Source organism: Nothoprocta perdicaria, unplaced genomic scaffold (assembly GCF_003342845.1).
Source record: "Nothoprocta perdicaria isolate Ctin4 unplaced genomic scaffold, notPer1 scaffold_176, whole genome shotgun sequence".
NCBI classification, from domain to species: domain Eukaryota; kingdom Metazoa; phylum Chordata; class Aves; order Tinamiformes; family Tinamidae; genus Nothoprocta; species Nothoprocta perdicaria.
This window is the reverse complement of record NW_020454938.1, coordinates 987,089-1,005,809: the sequence shown is the minus strand read 5'-3', so window position 1 is coordinate 1,005,809 and position 18,721 is coordinate 987,089. Positions and strand designations below refer to the sequence as shown.

Here is an 18,721-nt window from a genome sequence, read left to right as displayed (position 1 = left end):
TAGGTCTCTGCAGCTGCACACACCCTCTCAGGAAGCTCCTGGCTGGTCCGGGCCTCAAAGGACACTGATGTTTCTCATGACTGTGTCTCAGGGTAAGGCTGTGCTCTAGAAGTGCGAAGGCGCCTGGCTCCACCACAGCAGCAGCCTTCAGAGCTGTAGCTGTGTAAAGCAATTACATTAGATGTTGACAGTGGGTGCAAGATATCCCACTAAGACAGCTAGAAGGCCTGTTTTGGACTATTCTTCCTGAGAGGTCAATTAGAGCAATGAAGGAGGCTATGCTTCATCTGTAATAACTATCTACTCTAAGGAGAATAAAGCTACTTCTTCTGCCAGGAAAAAAAGATGGTTCAATTTTCTGCTCTTCCTTGTGAAGAACTTCAAGATTGCAGTCTCCCATGTTCTTCTGACTGCTTTCCTTCAGTCATGAGGCTGAAACATTGCCCTTAATATTGCAACTCCAATCTGAGCAAAAACAGTGTTTCAGTCAAAAACAAAGATATTTGCTGGTAGGCAGAATTCAGTTAGTTGCTTCTAGAAGCAACTGGGCCTCTTGCAAGATAGGGGAGCACAACAGSGACATGCAGGGTAACCAAGTCTGTTCTCCTTTGAATGTGACTCTGAGAAGGAGCTTTGCAAGGCTAATACAGTGACACATTCACTCTTCCCAGCTTGTCAATAATCTCCTTTATGWAGAGCATGAGAGAGGGACTGAGCTAGGAAATCATATTCAATCTATACACAACCATGCCAAATTGAGGAGGGACAACCATTGTGGAGGTGTTTCCAGCTGCCCTGTGAGCACTCCGTGAGAGCCACAGACAGTTTGGCACAGCTTGGCAGAGGAGAAAGAAGCTTCTGGGATCCCTTCCCCATTGCTTTTATGGTATAGATAACTGCTTAAAAATGAAAAGCTCTGGAAATGTGTTTGGGTTTGGTCAGAAATTGACTGTGATGGTGGAATAATAATTAGAGCATCTACCTCACCCCAGAGCAAGACTGTATGTGTTCCAAACGCAATCACGTTCATATTTAGCAGTCAAAACAGGAAAATATCAAGGGCCCAATTTTCTAAATACTGGGAAATAAAGCTACTAATTATTTCAAGAGGTGAGTACAACTCCACTTGTATGCAGGTCTCAAAGCATAATTTCTGTATCAAGGGAGAACAAATCATCCTCCAGAGAGCAAACATCCTCTCACAGTTGCTCCCTGTCCCTCACTGCTGGCAGATTCAGGGTGCACAAATGATTGGCTTAATGGTTCCAGGATGATGGAGGGAATCTGGCAAATTGTAGCTCTCTAAAGGCAGGGAAGGCGATTACAGCCCTTAGGTAGGCCTAACTGCCTGAGCAGCCTGAGGCTGTAAAGGAGAATATTTTGTACCTCAGTCAGGATTCTCTGCCAAAAAGACTAAGAGAACAAAAGACCAGTGATGGACCCAGGAGGACCCTCCAAAATTTCTCAACTCTTTTCTGAATATGAGAACTAGACATCATTAAACACGCAGAATCTCAGTCAGATCAAGGACGACAGAAATTTTCTCTAGGGAGTAGTTTGAGTCTTGTGCTACTGAATCAGAACCTGAGTGAGATGAGGATGGAYGGCTGGCAACCTTCTGGGGGTGGAAAAAGACAAGTCAATCTCTCATAATGCACTAGGATGAGCTTAGAACTGGATGAAGTAGTTCAGATGCAGCCTCAGAAGGGGTGTGCAGAGGGCACCTCCCTTGATTTACTAGCAATGGTCTGCCCAAGACACCATTTGCCTTCTCTGCCACAAGAGCACATTGCTGGCTCAGTGTCAATTTGTCCACCAGGACCTCCAGGACCTTGCCCACAGAGCTGCTTTGAAGCAGGTCAGTGCCCACCCAGTACTGGCACAAGGTGTTATTCCTCCCTAGGGGCAGGACTCTGCAATATACACACTAAGTTTCATGAGGTTCCTCTCTGCCCAAGTCTCCCRAAGACTTGGTGGTGAGGACCATCATCATCTACAAGCTGTGTTTGGAACAACCAGCTCTTACTGCCCAGCTCACCAGCATCCAGCAGTCCTAGGAACATCACAGATTTACAACAAACCACATCAGGGTTGCAGAAATAGCTGTATCACGTATCCTGCACCCTCTCTCACACTTACCTTAGGAACTTATTTAGGTCCCCGTGCTTCATGTATTCAAAGACCATGATGAGTGGGTCACCATCGCCACAGACGCCATAAAACTTGACAATGTGCTCATGCTGCAGGTTGGTGAGCAGCTCTGCCTCCCTCTGGAAGTCCTTACGGGCTGCCAAGGTGGGGTCTTTCAGCGCCTGAAAGAAGGGACACAGACACATAGAGGATGGTGCAGCTGGGAACAAAGACCGAATGCGCAAGGCTAGATGACTCCATCTCCCAACCCTGCCATGTTTTGCTACAAGCAGGCTCAAAGAGCTGAGAAAACTAAGGGCAGCTACCAGCTCTGCACCRTGGTAGCTTAGCTAAGTCCTTTCATTTGGCTCAGGAGCATCCCCTCACATGACTGCCAAACACTGCTGAGACACTTCCCCAAGGGGTGGCCACCAAAAGACTCATCAGGGCTTTTGCTGGGAGCCTCAGGATGTTGCAGAGGAGCTGACGAGGAAGAAGATGAGCCACTGCCACCAGCCCACTGTCACCGGGAGAGCTGGCAGCAAGCAGTGATGGTAGCACCTCAGCGTTTCCTACACGTCGTTACCAGCCCAGCAGACACCAGGCACAGCAGGTTCCCCAACTCATTTCCCAGTCAGCAGCAAACATTCCTCTGAGGGTAATAGCTTCCAATTATTCCCAGCTTGGGTAGGATTTGTACTGGTGACCTAGAGGTGAATGGCTTCATATCTTATTATTATTAAATTCCTGAGCCAGTCAGTCCTTGCTATCTGTCTTTCATTTTGAAATAGCTGACTATACTGCCTTTATTCAGAAGATGGATTTGCCTGGCTGTGCAGTTATTGTGCGGATTTTTCAAACTGCCTCTGAAGAAGGACACTGTCAAGTCTTTTCTCATAATTTTTAAAATCATGTTTTTATTCCCCGCTGTTTATAACAGCTTCCCTGACAGATTGATGCTGAAATCAGTATCCTTATTGAGGATATCTCATCTTCCACATTCRAGCACACCAGTTTGCCATTGCAAAGCAGCTTGCAGGACTCTGAGCTGGGTGCACAGGCCTGGGATTGCAGGCAGCCTAGGAGATGTTGCTCTGGGTGCCCTAGCAAGTGGCCAGGGCTATTTAGCAGGGGATGCTGGCTTCTTCAAGCACTATTGTGTGGTTTGGAGAGTTTGGAAACTGTGTGTCATTATCACAGGGTACCAATGGAGGGCTCTCCTGTGAGCGCTTAATAAAAAAAGTTGAAGTTCAAAACATTTGATGAGGTAGAATGGGCACGAGAATCAGCATGGTCTTCATAAATGGGGGAAAAAAAAAAAAAAAAAAAAAGGAAAGAAAAAGAGGAGGTTTATCCTGGTTTCCAGTCGTCTGGTTTCCATCGTATTCGCTGGACTGCTCTGTACCGTGTTGGCTTCAACCATGCATCAGCGGAGGTCAGAAAGGAGTCTGGTAACTTCATTCCATTTACCTCCCCACTCAGTCCAGCTCTTTGCTTTGTGCACCTTGGATTATCCCTTGGCACGAGGGGATGCTGTGCAGCTCTYCCATTATTTATTCACAAATTCACCTTCTCCTCAAGCACCGAATCTCCTGGTGGTGATTGAAGAGGGAGTATCAGCAGGAGCTGGCTCTGATTTAGGTACAAAGAGGGATGTTAAGCATCAGAAAGCTGCATGAGGAAGAAAAGATTCAAGCACAGAGCTAAGGTGGTGCTGCTACGTACAAGRCTGGACAGAGTGAAGTAGCCAGCCCTCCACACTAGCTACTTTTCCTCTCAGAGCAGATCTCCTGAGCGGTTTTTACCCAAGCCACARGACATTCCTTCTTCTGCCTCCAATCTGTGAGACACATGGCATAATTTTAATTCTATGTCCTCTGGGATGGCTTGGTTAGATGGATGATAGTTATATTGTACACATGGCAAAGGATCCACCCTTATCTCAGGCAACCAATTACTTTTAATCATTTCATATCTTCATAATGTTGATGCTAGTCCTTTTTTTCCCTCCAGCAGAAGTTTCCTCCATCATTCTTTTTCCCTCYTTTTCCTATAGTTGTATGTAATATTTCAAGTTGCAGTGAGTTTCGGTTTCTTTCATACACTCTCTTTTCTACAATGTGTCAACACTAAAACTTTGTCAGGATCATACAAAAATGGATATTAAAAAATATTACTAAGGCTGCACAGCCAAGCCTTTAGAAGGAACGGAAATACAAGAATTGGAAGTGGTGGAGCAGAGAACAAAGAGCAGGATGAGAGGAAGAGAAGGGATGTCCCATTGAAACCACTGGAATGCCTCCCCTAGGAAGGTTTGAAATKGACTGTATTTGTACCTCCATTATCTGGTTCCTACCTGACACCAAGCAAGTCACTGAATATCTGCAGGTTGCAGCCTCTGCCACTAATAATCGGTTCTTATCAGAATCAGGGAGTTCCTTACTTGCCCTCAGGTACCTGCTCTCAACTCAGCAGATGCTCAGCACTTCTGCAATGACAACGGGGGTCAGCAGGAAGTTGGTATGGGCTGTATGAGGCTCTGGAGAGGCAGGTCCAGAGCCTACCGTGTACCCCAGATTAGAGGAGCCTTTCAGCTCAATTTCCCTGAGCTTCCATCTGCAAAAAGGGGCTCATACAACCCCAGCACCTCTCTAGGAGGTTGTAAAAATGAACACATATCTCGAGTGCACMCAGACACAAAGGGTGTTCATCATCGTGCAGCAGCCCATGAAACAACCAAAAATATATATTTTAGAGCACACATCCTGAATGCCAACCCCACCAACACTCACATACTTGACTCTGTTACCTCAGCACTCTTTGATGATGGTTCTTATGTATTTCCTAGGATGTTTTTAGAAGCATGTTGAATAAAACAGGAAGCTTGTCCATGCCATCACATCAGGACTCAGCTCATTTGTAGGGCTGCAGTGTTTAAAGCCGCTGCAAATCTCTATCTGTTTAGCTGAATGAGTAACACAGACACTTTCTTTGCTCTTGTCCTGGTCCTGAGAGAAAGTCCTTGAGAGTGCAGGAGGGACAAATTCTCTGCTCCAGACTCCGTTGTCCCTAGCCAGCAAATCCTACTGCAGCCCAGAGTTGTAATGACTGGGGAAGTAATTCTCAGCCTCAGTTAGAAACAGGAGATCTTCAGGAAATGCAGCCARATCTCAATTTAATATGTAAAGCCTTTCTCTTTTTTTTTTCCTCCTAAGACTTATAACATTGCCCAAATTAGAAGGATTTTTTTTTTTCCTGGAGCTGGAAGAAAGCCAGATTTCAAGGCCCTGTTCCAAAGTGGGATCTGTACGATCTTGCAGGATGAAAGGCACTCTGGAGATGTAAGCTCATAGTAGCAATTAACAGAAACAAGTTTGGATGCTGTTTCTGCCTACATGCAAATGAAGCTCAGGAGAAACCTCCGAGATAAGATAGCACAAGGGATAGCTGACAGTGATAGGCAGGCAGCAGCCATATAACCAGGCAATTAATCGTATGTGGAACTGTGTTACCTCGTCTTGAGCCAGTCTCGAAGGTGAAAGGTCCCGTCTTGCAGTTCCCGGCCAGATCATAAGGGATAAACGAGCTTAGATAAAGGCTTGAACTGCTGATGACTGAAACAACTCTGAAGTAACTCACCGCCTGCAGTAGTCTGGAGAGAGAGCTGGAGCCTTTCTCTGGCAGGTCAGGGGTTCAAATGAAGACCTCACAAAGACTTACGAGGCAGCAATTAGCCACAGATGATTAGATCAYGAGGGTCTGCCAACTGATGCCACTTGACAGCAGAGCACACTGCTGCACTAATGGTACCTCCATCCAGAGCCATGTTGATGTTGCACAACTCACACAAGGACCCCTGCAAAGATGCAGGGAGCTGAGCCGAGCCAAGCTGGAAGGGGTTACTTTACTCATCTTGCAGCAAAGCTATTCCAGCAAATTGATCCCAGAAAAGTGGTTTGTGACATAGAGCTTTTAAGCACTTCTTTTTGCAGAGGCCTTTTTGTTTCAACTTCTGCATGCTCCATGAAGAGATAAAAACCCAAAAGAGAAAGGCCCCAGGCACTTGCAGGGGGAGGTGAATTCCATGCTTCACTTCTGCAGCTGCACAGGAGCTTAAAACGGTCAGGCCAGCTTTTCCTCCCTGGCTTCGTTGACGGGAAGAAAGGCTTTGGCACTGGTGAGAACAGATGACCTTGAAGCGAAACACTGAAAGTTCCTGTGACTAAGTGGATTTACCACAATCTCCAGCATCAGATAAATCTCATCCCCAGCCCCCAGCCCTCCCCTGCCTCCCTTTCCCACGCAGGTTTGGGCAGCCTTTCTTTGTGGTCCAGCCCCTGCTGTACTCTCTTCCATTTGCCCTTGAGATTTACCTTCACTGCCACCAGCATTTTGTCGTTGGTGGGGCTGAGGTTGTAACACTCGGCCAAGAATACCTTCCCAAAGGCACCTTCTCCCAGCTCCCTCTTCAAAACGATGTCTCTCCTCTTAATATGCTGGACATCTGTTGGAGGGAGGGGAGGAAGAAGGAGAGATTTGAGGGAAGAATGAATTAGGGTTAATTCAGGGAAGGCAAAAATAACTAATTCAATTTTCTAGCAAGCTGCAAAGGATCTGAAATTGCCTTGCAAAAATATCTACAGGGATCTTTTACCCACCCACAGAGCGCTGCCATCTCTGGGATGGAACTAGTCTTATGTAAAACAGCTGTGAGGAAAGTACTTGAGATTTATCAGGTTTTGGTATAAACTCAGAGCAAGCTTGTCCTCAGGGGGCRGAACCTTTGGGGAAAAATCTGCCCTGAAGACCTGAATCTCCTTGGAATAATTCTGGAAATAATTCATGTCCTAAGGGTCACTGCAAAGGTTACTTACTTTCAGTGCCAGGCCAGGTGACACTAGAAGGTCCTGTTGGTTTTTGCACTTTGGTTTGTGATCAGTTTAAACCAAATTCAGGCAGATTCCTGAGGCTGAGCCCTGGCAAGTCAGAACCAGGAGGGCTGCCCTTGGAGAAGAGCTACTGACCTCACTGCACCTCAGGGCAATAGCAGAAGGTGGTTGGAAGAGCTGGGAACAACGAAGCAAGACCTTGGGCCTGCAGCCATCTCTTGTGGGAATGTTCCTTCAGAAAGAAAACATCATCCCGGGACAGAGTCTCTGGCACAACGGACAAACTCACTGCATTAGTCTCAATGATCCTCCCCACTGACATTTAGGATGGCAAGGACCGATGGAGAATAGCAGCTGAGGTTTTAAGAAGAATGAAAAGAGCAACAGTTATTAATTTAACAAAGATAGAGATCTATGAAGACTGGCCTGCTCCTGATGTTTGTGTATCAGCTAATGGTGTCATTCATTATGGCTAGACCTACCCGGGCATTAGGCAGCTGCAAGGGGAGATAAGTGACTCCCAGGATTTCCACAAATACAGGGGCAGGGATTAAACAGGCCACTGACCACAGGGAGAGGTTGGAAGGTCTCAGTGCTCTTTTGGGGACAACACTAGGGCACAGCTACTTCTTGCCAAAGCTCTAAGCACCTTTCCAAAATCACAGCCAACACACAGTGCCTTTAGCAACACAGACAGGCTTTTCTTCACGCCTGGAAGCAGCTAGAGGCAGGTGAAGGTGCAGAGCCACCCTAGGGTGCTATGAATGCTGGATGTAGGGGCTGACTGACACAGGGCTTCAGACTGGCTGCAGAGAAGTATCATTAATGGTGATTAAAACGTGCAACCAGCTCCTCTCACCCACATTTGATTCAGGTGGCATCCACATCAGCCCAAGAGAGCAAATGCTTTACAGCAACGTAGGTACCACTCAACTCATTAAAATGCCAATGGATTGGAAGAGTAACATTCTAATGGCTTTCGTACAATTAAGCTTTCTAATTACAAACTCGCGGGCAGGCTGGAAGCTGCTATCTGTAGCCCTTTTGCTTGTTTGGGGAAGATGGATGTTGCAAAACTGCATAAGCAATGGGCCTTGTAATGAACGATGCCTCTACAGAGAATTCATATTGACCTTTTCATTAATTGTTCAATAGGCTGAAAATTGTTACTTACCAATATTAATAATATTAGTAGCATTAAGGCACATGATGGTGGGCACATCTTAAATGACTTTGGTTTTAAAACTACAATGACAGTCAGGGAGAACAAATCACCTGTGGACTTTGCTTTCCACACCTAGCTTAGTTGAGTGCTTAAGGAGCATCTTGAGAAATCTGAAATATCATGTGTTAAAATGTTAAGTGATGCACTTGGGTGAGGAAAGTCCTAATTTAAGGAAAACTCAAATGGCACCAATTTACTTAACGGTAGAGGAAAAAGCTTTTTTCCTCCTTTTCCTGGCAAGCATTTCTATAGCACTCATCAGCATAGTATCTAGGATTTTCAATATTAACAAACTATTTGAATTCTTGGTCTACTGATCAGCAACAGTCAAGAAAGTTGCTGGGAATGATCTTGTATTACAAGCAGCCCAAGGATACTTAAAAAAATCAGAATCCCAACAGAAATGCAGCACTGAGATCCAATGCCTCATCTAATTTCAGATAAAGTTAAAAAGGAAACTGTCTCAAAACAACCAGTGCTAGTGCTCGAGATTATTTACACTTCAAATGAGTAAGTCAAAACATCATTAGAAATGAAGCAAACCATTTTTTTCTGAACTGCCTGGGGTCTTGCCGAAGATTTCCAGCTCCTTTCCTTACTCAACAACATCTTAATAAACGATCAGACTTTTCTGAAAGCTGTGGTCCAGATTGTGTACCTTCACGTTCAGGAGGTCCCAATATTATGTCTACACTATTAAAAAATATATACCATCTGCCTCTGAGACCCAGATTTTGTAGCAAGTTGTTAGGGTCACCTGGTAAGTTACAGGGAAAATATATATGAATAATTTAAGGACATATTGTAGTGGTGGGAGTTGAACAGAGGGAGAAGCAATCCTTTCGAGGTAGTGGACTCATGTAGCACCATAGGATTTAAAGTAAACTTGGATGGTTCTAAAAATAAAAATTAAATTAAATTAAAAAGTTCACGAAGTTAAGCAGTTTGACAGCAACTAGACACCTTTAATGGAGTCAGAAAAGCACTGCCACTGATCACAATTTCTCTCAAGCTACAATGGCCATAAATTTTGCTTTGTAGTATTTAGGCACAATTGAAATAGTGAGTTATAATAAATTGCTTTCTCACATGCTATAGGCTTTAAACACTGACATTTATATCARATTCTTCCAGTCACATTGGAATCGGTGCTAGGATTAATCCTGATTTACTATTAACCATGGGTCTTACCCCTGAAGCAATGACAAAGCACGGTGGCACTGTGCAAAGGGCTGCGCTGTTGTGCTAACCTTGCATCTATTCTTTGCTCATCTGTCCCGACCGTAACTCCCAGGGACGGCCAAGGAGCYGAACGATGCTGGATTGCAAGGGCACCTGGGCGGTTCATCTGCATAAATCTGTTTACTCCCTCCTATAGAAGGCTGAGCCCTGACTGATAAACAGCTGGTGTGTGTTTGTTTTAGGCAGGCTTCGGTGTGCTAATCTGTCTCGGCAGGGTTGTGGTCAGCCCTGCTGACAAGGTTTATGCAAACTGTCTGCCCAGTACCACTGTCTCCTATTTTTTTTTTTTTCCCCCCCCTCTCCTCTTTGTACCATTAGCTTATGAGAGAGGGTCAACAAGACAATTCAAAAGAAGAATCTAGACAGGAAACACAGCAAGACCCAACAGGAAAGTAACCAGACTTGACAGCATGATGGAAATTCATTCAGGGCCATGCTGTATCCACAGGAAGAACACGAATGTAGARCACAGAAGTAATTGCTGATTTAAATGAAACATCTCACGATCCTTGTCTCAGACTCACTGTGATGCTACGAGATACAGATGAAGTCAGCTAGATTCTCCACCTTTGTTTCTTCTCCATGAAGACCTAACATCCATAGGTCACGTTTGAAACCTTTGCTCCATTTGTGTTCTGAATAACACATGATAAAACACCTGACCTACTGCTGGCTGGAAATGCCTTATGGTTTCCGTTCAATGAAGTAGAGAGTGTTAGAAAGAGGGTAAGTTCCAGCCCTCGCACTTACCTTTAGAAATCGTCTCCAGAGCAGAGAGCTTTGCTTTACCCTGAAGACTCGAGGCAGAGGGTTGGGACTCCAGATCTGTGATGGCATCTTACCTAACCTCCTCTGAACCTTTTGGAGGACGGCTRACTTGATCTGTGCTTAACATGCACTCAGTCAGAAAAGTGGCTGTCTGAAAACAGCAGCTTCTCTCTCCCTATTCCTACTCCCCTGTGTCTCTTAGTCACATCTGCTCTGCTTCTGACTCAAACACAGTTAGTTTGCTAACCTTGAAGACCCAGCACAGATATCAGGATAGGGAGGAGAGAGRAAGGCAAAGAGATTTATTCTCTTCGTCTCATACATCAATCTACCAGTGTCTTGGTGGGTCACTTCTGCATTGCCCCCTATGTGAGAGCCTGGAAAAGCCAGGAAGAGTTTTCATTTAAATGTCAGTGACAGATTCAATGATTCTTCACAATTCTTTTACACTCCTATCGCAGAGTTGCACTTGCAGGTGAACAGGCCAAGGCAGAAGACTCCAACTCAACTTCCAAATCCAAGTTAGTATCTGACACTGCTTCCCCCCCAATAATAACATTTCAATCACATGAATACAAATTGGGTACTTGCATGGGACCCATTTCAAGTGCCTAATTTTCCAGTTAGTGCCTCATTTCTAAACCAGTTCTAAAAGATGTAAAGRAGGAAAGGAAGTTGTCAAAGATCCTGCAGATTCTGCAATTGAGATTCCCATCACTGCCAGGATCCTTAGAAAACAAGTTTGCTCATAGACTGGAAATACGGATGCAGACAGAGAACCTGGATAGCAGCAGGGCGAAACAGACGATTCCACTGGAATGCAGATGAACAAACCAAACCCTAAGTAGTGCTATTACTTTAGCTACAGTAGCAGGCAGAATTTCTTTCTAAAGCTGGGCCATTTTTACCAGCTAGAACCAGATCTGAAATTGATTCCTCATACTTCTTTTTGACCCATGAACAGTGACTATTTGGCGGCATCACTTCTAGTGGATTTCCTGTCTTTGGGCTTTTATTTCACAAACAACAGGTAGCTTATTATCTTTCCTCTCACTTTCACCATCCTATAGATTAGCAGCTTTCTCTTCTGGCATAAAGACTAAAGACAATTTTCTACAGTTTCTTCTCTTCCTCCAAAAATCTCTCTCCTTTTCCTCTGCTTCTCCTCCTCCTCCTCTTCTCCTTTCCTTCCTCCTCCAAACTCCTTTCTCTTCCTGCATGCCTCCTCTCCTTCACATCTTGGGCCCTGTTCTACACTGTCGGTACCAACAAGCGTCTCACTTTTACCTCATGATGGTTCCTTTCCTGCTCTTCTCTTGCTCTGTCACTTCTTGCCATTTCTTCTCATTTGACCTCACTTCCTACTTCTGTCCCTTTTGCTCTTCAATCCCTGTTTTAAAACTGACTCTTTCAGGTGTTTTTTTAGGGTATCCTAAATGGAACTCTTTGTAGTAATGGCCCTGATTTTCGCAAGTTTATAGAGCCTCATTTGCATCAACAACACTGTATAAATAATAACAATAATGACATTTTCAGTAGCGGCTGAGTCATTTGCYGTAACAACTAATTTATGTCAAAAAATCCTCTCTCTTTTCTTCATACACAAGTTGTCCACAAAAAGGTAACAAAGTTCTCAGTTAGTCAACATGATTCTGTCACTTCTTTGCTGACTCACTGCTAAAATAATTTTTGTGGATATTCCCTGTATGGCTCGCCTGCTCTGTGACAATTAAAATCAAATAAATAAAGCTTGCAATTTGCGCTGGAATGCATGTCATGAAGATGTGCAACTACCAAACAGAGTGTCTTTCCTGTGAGGCAGTTGACTGCAATTTAGATGTCAACCAAATGTGTTGGTGAAGTCCTGATGTACCAGATTAGAGCAAACTGTGCCCATTGGGTAGGACCAGATTAAAAACCTTGCAAGTGGAGATCTGACAAGTCTTTCTCTCAGAGACACATCTCTTAGAGAAGCTAATGCACTTGATAGCTACACAGAGCCTGAGTCTTCTTCTTCACTTGGTGCAAATCCATCAAAGTCAATGGAGGATATTGATGGCAATTGCAGACTGCTGCGAAGTAGATGTAAACAAAGAGAGAATCAGCCCCACATAATTTAAAAATGGAGAAATAAACAGGTTGCTYTTTATCTGCATATGGACTCTAAGTAGGTAGCCTTCTGCTTCTGGTGGCTTCCCTCGTGCTCTGACATGAGCAACCTTTGGGAAAAGACCCTGAGTCCATGCTTTGGCAGCTTGGCTCTGTGCCTACACTCTGCTTCTTTGTCAAATCCTCCTATCAAGGCATCCTTCAAGGACTCAAGTTCAAAATAATCATAATTATAAACACCAAGCAATCTGAGAATCCTTTCAAAGGTGCTCCCAAATGAGGTATGATTTTTTCTTTTTTTTTTGGTTAGATTAAGCCAATATGAATCTTTGAGAACTTCAGGGACCAATCCTTCAGCTGAGCCTCCTGAGCTCCAACCCTCAGGTGCACAAGCTCCTTCTCACCCCCTGCTTTCCAGGCCCTGTGAACAAGACCACCTAAATTAGGCCTCTTCTCTGCCCTTTTCAGGCTGCATTTAAATCTTGCTAATTCTGCATGACAGGTCTAATAGCCATTCCAGTGTGTCCACACAGCAAAAATATAGATCTAAGCTTTCCAGCTCACATTTTCATTGTGTCAGCATCCTCTCCTTTGGCCTTGATGGATAAAACATGAAATACAAATAACACTATCCCTTTTACTACGTTACCCCTTACGACTCTTTGCATCCTTTCTCATCCTCCAACAAGCCAATATAARGCATTTGGCTTCACAGTCTCTCTTTAGATCATTTTTCACATCCTGCACCTGACTGAGAAGCTGGCAGCTTACTTGCAGGGATCCCCTGGTGCCTGACTATATATTATATTATGAAACAATCATAATCACCYGTGACAATTCCTACATAAAGACCTTAAAAACCTCTCCATTTCATTTCTGCAGGTCTTTGCGCCCTCTTCCCACTCCCTTCATTTCCTGGGAGCATTTGTGTGATGCCAGCACAGTGCCCAAATGGGAAGGTCACATTACTGCTTAGCCGACCCAAAAGACCACAGGCTAAAACACTACATCCTATTCAAAGTATCTTGTAAAAATTAGCTGACCTTGATGCATTTAGCTGGACATCTCTGACTAAATAAGTAAATAAATACTTAAAAAAGAAAAATCCAAGAACCTTGAGCCATGCCAGGAGCTGATATCCAGTGTAATCAGGGAAATGAAACAAGAAAAGCTTCCACAATCCAGAGTTCTGATCCTTTGAAAATACCTCATGTGCACCACTTCCAAGAATACCGGTGGCAATTAGGTGATCATCACCTCCCGTGGCCTCTGCTGCTGCACGAGCGCGTGGAAAGCAAGCACTGACCCAAAGCACTGCCTTCCACTAACCAGCTAGCTCCAGCGAGCCTCCATGCGAGACAGAGCCGCTATTCTGGCAGCAGCCCTCCAGCTGCAGAGTGATCTGATTAGCAGCACGGAGAGCCCGGCTTAGCACCTGCTGAGCTGCAGTAACTTGAGCTGCTGCAGCCCCACTGCAGTGCTAGCTCCAGGATCAGCCACGCTGCACCAGGGCGGRCCCCCGTGACAACCTGCAAGGATGCACCATACCCTGAGATAACGGTGAATGTAAAGATAGCAGGCATATGTGTACATGGGCATATGCACAGAGGAGCTGAGAGAAAGGTGAGGTAGAAGTCACCATCTGGTCAAACAAATCAGCTAATGCAAGCCCAGAGGCTGCCATATTATCCACAAGGCCACGCTGAATTCCTGTGTTCACAAGCAGGTGATATGAACTAGTGTGACAGACCTGCAAAGTTTAAACCCAGACCAAAGCAACCTTTCATTTTTTTTCATTTAAAGTTTGAAAAATAATGCTAATGTTAGAATATGCTTGGCATCCCCCCTCCCTCTGCTTGCATAAAAGCTACTCTCACAGCTTAAATTACCCGACACTCCTATAAAAACAAGTTATGACTTCAAAATTCTCATCCTTTCCAGTACCATAAATCTGAGTACAAAATGGCTAGTAATTATTTTATAAAGAGAGGAATATAAGCTGTCCCAGGCTTCCTGGGTGCTGGGCCGACTCTCAGCCAGACGCAGCATAACCCCGTGCTGCAGAAGCACGGCTGGGATGATCCCAAAAACCATGGAAGCAAAGGAGCTACAGCAAGAGAGAGGCCCCCAAGGGTCAGCCCCAGCAWTTTTTTTGTGTGTGCTAGTGACTGTAGCAACAGAGAAACGAAACCTCTCGCCTGCCTCTACACTTTGGTCTTGCACAGTAGTCTTTCCTTTAAGACAGCAGCCACCTCCTCCTCCAGTCAGTTTGTGTCTTTCTGAAATTATTCCAGCAAGAGCTCTTAATATCCATGGGGCCATTCCTTCATCCTAGGAGGTAAATCTCTCTGATCCCAYGCTGAAATGATTCACTTCACCTCTGCTAAGTTGCGGCCACAGCAAGACCCTGCTCCTCCACAGCCACCAAACCCAGGTTGGCTCCCCTGGGCACAGCGAAGCACTCATGATGGGACTGCAGCCTTATTAACATTCCAGAAGAACAAGCCAAAAAGATTCCCGTTGTCTTTCGCATCCACTCAAATAAACTTTCTGGCTGCCACCAGGCTGCAAAGCCCAGCCTGCCTCTCTAGCTTCAGCAGTCTATCTTGTTGACATCCAGCATCAACTTCGCATCCCAAAGGGACCCTTGGACTCTGCCTTCAGTAAACAGCATTATCTGCACCCCTGGGACTCCTCTCAGTGCAAAGACAGCCAGCAGGAGACCTGCAGAGAAGGGAGCAGAGTGGGCTGCAGAGGACTTTGCATTGGGTGCGTGTCCAAGAGCACCGCCACCACGTATCATAAAAGACACCCATAAAAGCACCACCCGCACTGACTCACCGTTACGCTCCAGCAGCCCTTGGAAATACAGATTGGGATTCTTGGCAGGGTGGGAGGAAAAGGGAATAGGAGAGGGGAGCGAGTCTTTCTGGTGAACATGTTTTCTTTCCACCAGCCAGGCCCCTAGGTCCCCTGCTGCCAAAGCACTCAGAATAAAACATTAATTCAATACCACACATTTAATTACACATTATTTGAAAGYGAATTTATTTAACGGAGGAAAATAGTCTTCAGAGAGCATCTGCCTCCCTCAGACTCATGCATCTGCTGGGAGGGGGCTCAGAGAGGAGATAGGAGGAATAACAGCTTGTTTTATATCAGCAGCTATTGCCGCTCTGCTCAACCCTTCAAAAGGGGAGATTTTGAAGAGATACGACTGTGTTTTGCAGGAACTTACTGGATGATTTGATTTTCCAGCCAGTTTTCACTTGATTGGAAAGTGCTGCTGCAGAGAGATATCACTTGTCTTTTTTCTGTAATTTATTATTTTATTTTTCTGAGGAACGGGAAGGATTACTAGTAGAGGAATGGAGAAGGACTTACTGCCCCTCAGGAGACCACGCTGTAGTCAGATTTCAAGCTTAAGGCTTTAACAACAGAGTAATCAGACACTTAATGGCATCCTATTGCTGAGATAACCACAGYGAGGCTGGAAGCAGCCCAGTCTCGGTGGCAGCTGCCCGGGTTCATGACAGTCCCATCAGGAACGCAGGGCCTTACCTTCTGCCCCCGAGGTTTTGGAGGCCCTTTGCTCACTTGCTCCCCAGTGTGCAGGTTCATCACCGTGGCTGTCCCTGCAGCTCCCAGGCTGCTTGCAGTAGCTAGGACAAGAAGCCTGGCAGCACCTAAACTGAAGCTGCATCGAGGCTCACAATTCCCCATCCAAACTCCACTGAGGAGATCATCACCTYCACCTGCAGAAAAGCAGGGGCTGACCCCATTGCCGGCACAGGTGCACCCTCCTTGGCTGCAGATGAATCTTGCTGAACTGCTGCAAGGCCAGAAAAGAGCTGCTTGGTCCTTTGCGGAGAGGACTTTGCTCCCAGCCTGAGATTTCTCCTTTGCTGTCAACTGTGTTTTGCTGCCCCTGAAAAGCCCCAGCAGGAAGATGTGGCTGCAGGCTGGGTTAACTCCATGCAAGGCTACAGTCATGCCACAGCAAGAGCCTTTCTCCMACCCCTCACCCCTGCACACAGTCTGCCCTGCCACTTCTTAATTAGGGAGCAGCACCAAAAAGCTCCCTCGTCTCCATAACAACCTTGCTTGGACCACAAGCCCCATGAAGCAGAGTGAGAGAGACAGGGAAACCCACCATCCTGGGAGCTCCACCACCAGCAGCCCTCCATGTGCCATCAAGAGGCAACGGGATGGTTGGGACCTAGCTAGTACTTACCAGCAGTGGGCTATGGTCCTTCAAGTACTGGATGTCCCAGAGGGTATCTACTGCCTTCTTCAGTCTCCAAAATGTGGTTTCTGTGGGCACAGTAGTGACAGCACCATCCCAATCCCAAAAGTGAGTCTTGGTATCAAGGCCTCCTTCTGCCTTAAGCCCTGGTTCTAGCTACTCACCCAGACCCTTCCACCTAGACTAGCTCAGCTATCATTATCTTTCTAATGATTGCTGATCTTGATAGGCCGTCACCATCAATGTGAAAAGGTCCCTCATGTAATGGTTTCACAGGCACACCGAACACGTTCTGGGGCCCATGTGGGCTTTAGGAGAAGACTGACATGAAAGAAGGAGATATGGTTTGCACTCAAGAGCAGATGCACAGCTGTGGTCCAGGATGCAGAACCTGCTCTTAACTGGCCCCAAACATGAGTGTAAACTGAAAAACAAACAAACAAAAAGATAAATATTTTAGAAGAAGCACAATTCCTTCCAGATGTGGAAATGCTAGGATATTTTAAGAAAAATCTGTTGCCACAGAATTTCTGGACCAATTCAAAAGCAGGAAAATTGGTGAAGGGGCTTGATCTTTTGACTTTTCCAGCCAGAGTTCCAAGCAGTTTGGAAGTGTTTCTGATTGTTGCCAGGCTCACCATAATAACAATAGAAAAAGGACAAGTTTGAATAGAATGTAGCATYTTCTGCTTATTTTCTCTTTTTGCTCCTGGAAAATTCTGGTTCCTCCTCCTGCTCCATGCTCAGTTGTTCTCTCACCAGTGACTTCCTTTGGTGGTCTTTAAATGAGTAGCCAATCCAGCCAAACTCATGGAACAAGAAATTTCCAGAAGTGAAGCCATATGGAGTGAAAACATGAGGTGCTGAAAGACAGATCTCAGGCTCATGTTATGATTTCATTAGAAGTTTCTCTCCAATCTGCGCAATTTCCATTTCTCCCCTTCCTTTCTCTTCCTCCCTTCCTCCTCCAATTCCCCTTCTCGTAGGACTGACACAGGAGGGGCACTCACATCTACGGCTTGATGAGGTGTTCCCCTTGACTCATGTTTTCCTAACACTCCAAACGGACCTTACTCCGTCTTTGTTTCTACTTGAGGTTTCCTTGGCTTTCTCCCTACTTCTGCTGTTCACACAACCCCATCCCTTTTTCATCTTGCCAACTTCTCCTGCTAAAGTAAACACCTGACGGAGGAGTAATGTGAGCTATCTCTGCCTGCTGGACTCTAAAGTTACTGTGGTTTTGGCTATTTTGGTAATTGCTATTAGGCTGCAAATTACATAGAGATGAATACAGAGAGGGAAGGACTGTACAATGARATTAGCTAATCTGATGGGACTAGCAGATGGTCTTCATTTAGCTGTCCAGCTCAGAGTAGTTTGAGGCTTCCTGTACTCCCTTGACCTATGCTCGAGTCAGGCATGGGCTGAGGACACAATAAACACTGTGCTTTGGTGATGCTCCATACACAGAGAAGTCAGCCCTTCTCCTCAGGTGAGGAATCCCCTCCTCACTGCTGACAAATGAGCAGGATGACAGCAGAGCGCTCCAAGCAAGCAGAAGGAGATGCCCAGTAGTCCGGGTTGGTTTGGCAGGTGAGAACATCTGAAAGGCAGTGGTTCTGCTGTGSGGGGCCTCCACAGCTGCTCCAGGTAGGAGTTTGACTTATTCCACAGACACTGGCTGCATGAAGGCCCTGTTTTCCAACCCCACCTTCCTTTCCTTTGCAGAGACAGAACTTTTTGTTTTAATGCAGGTGAACCACAAAACATCCTCCTTGGGAAAGGCTTTGGAAATCTCTCTGTCACCAGGAATTCAGGACTGTCTAAGGAACCATGTACTACTGTTAGGATACTGCCTTTTCCTCCTTGATGCTATTTCTTTGTTATATCCACCCATGTCCTGACCTTATTACAATAAAAAATGAGAATCCATCTCAACTTTTTGTCTCTGGCACTCCTAGCATGGGGAGAACACAGTGTGAAAAACCAGCACACACTKGTCCATCTCTCTGCTGTCCTTAGTGATGCTCGTGCCATTTTAAGTTAGGTGTTTAGRGGTTAATTTCCACCCCACAAAACACCACAAACTTCACCACATGGGAAAAAAAAAAC

General features: G+C 45.5%; 1 protein-coding gene across 1 annotated transcript in view; it reads right to left on the bottom strand.

The window, feature by feature from the left end:
* Positions 1-18,721, bottom strand: part of NTRK3 (neurotrophic receptor tyrosine kinase 3) — a 207,045-nt gene that overhangs the window by 33,424 nt on the left and 154,900 nt on the right. The window contains exons 13-14 of the mRNA XM_026036300.1: positions 6,504-6,634; positions 2,140-2,312 (exon numbers count right to left, since the gene is read on the bottom strand). Coding sequence (XP_025892085.1) covers positions 2,140-2,312; positions 6,504-6,634 — 304 coding nt within the window. The remainder of the gene's footprint in view (positions 1-2,139; positions 2,313-6,503; positions 6,635-18,721) is intronic.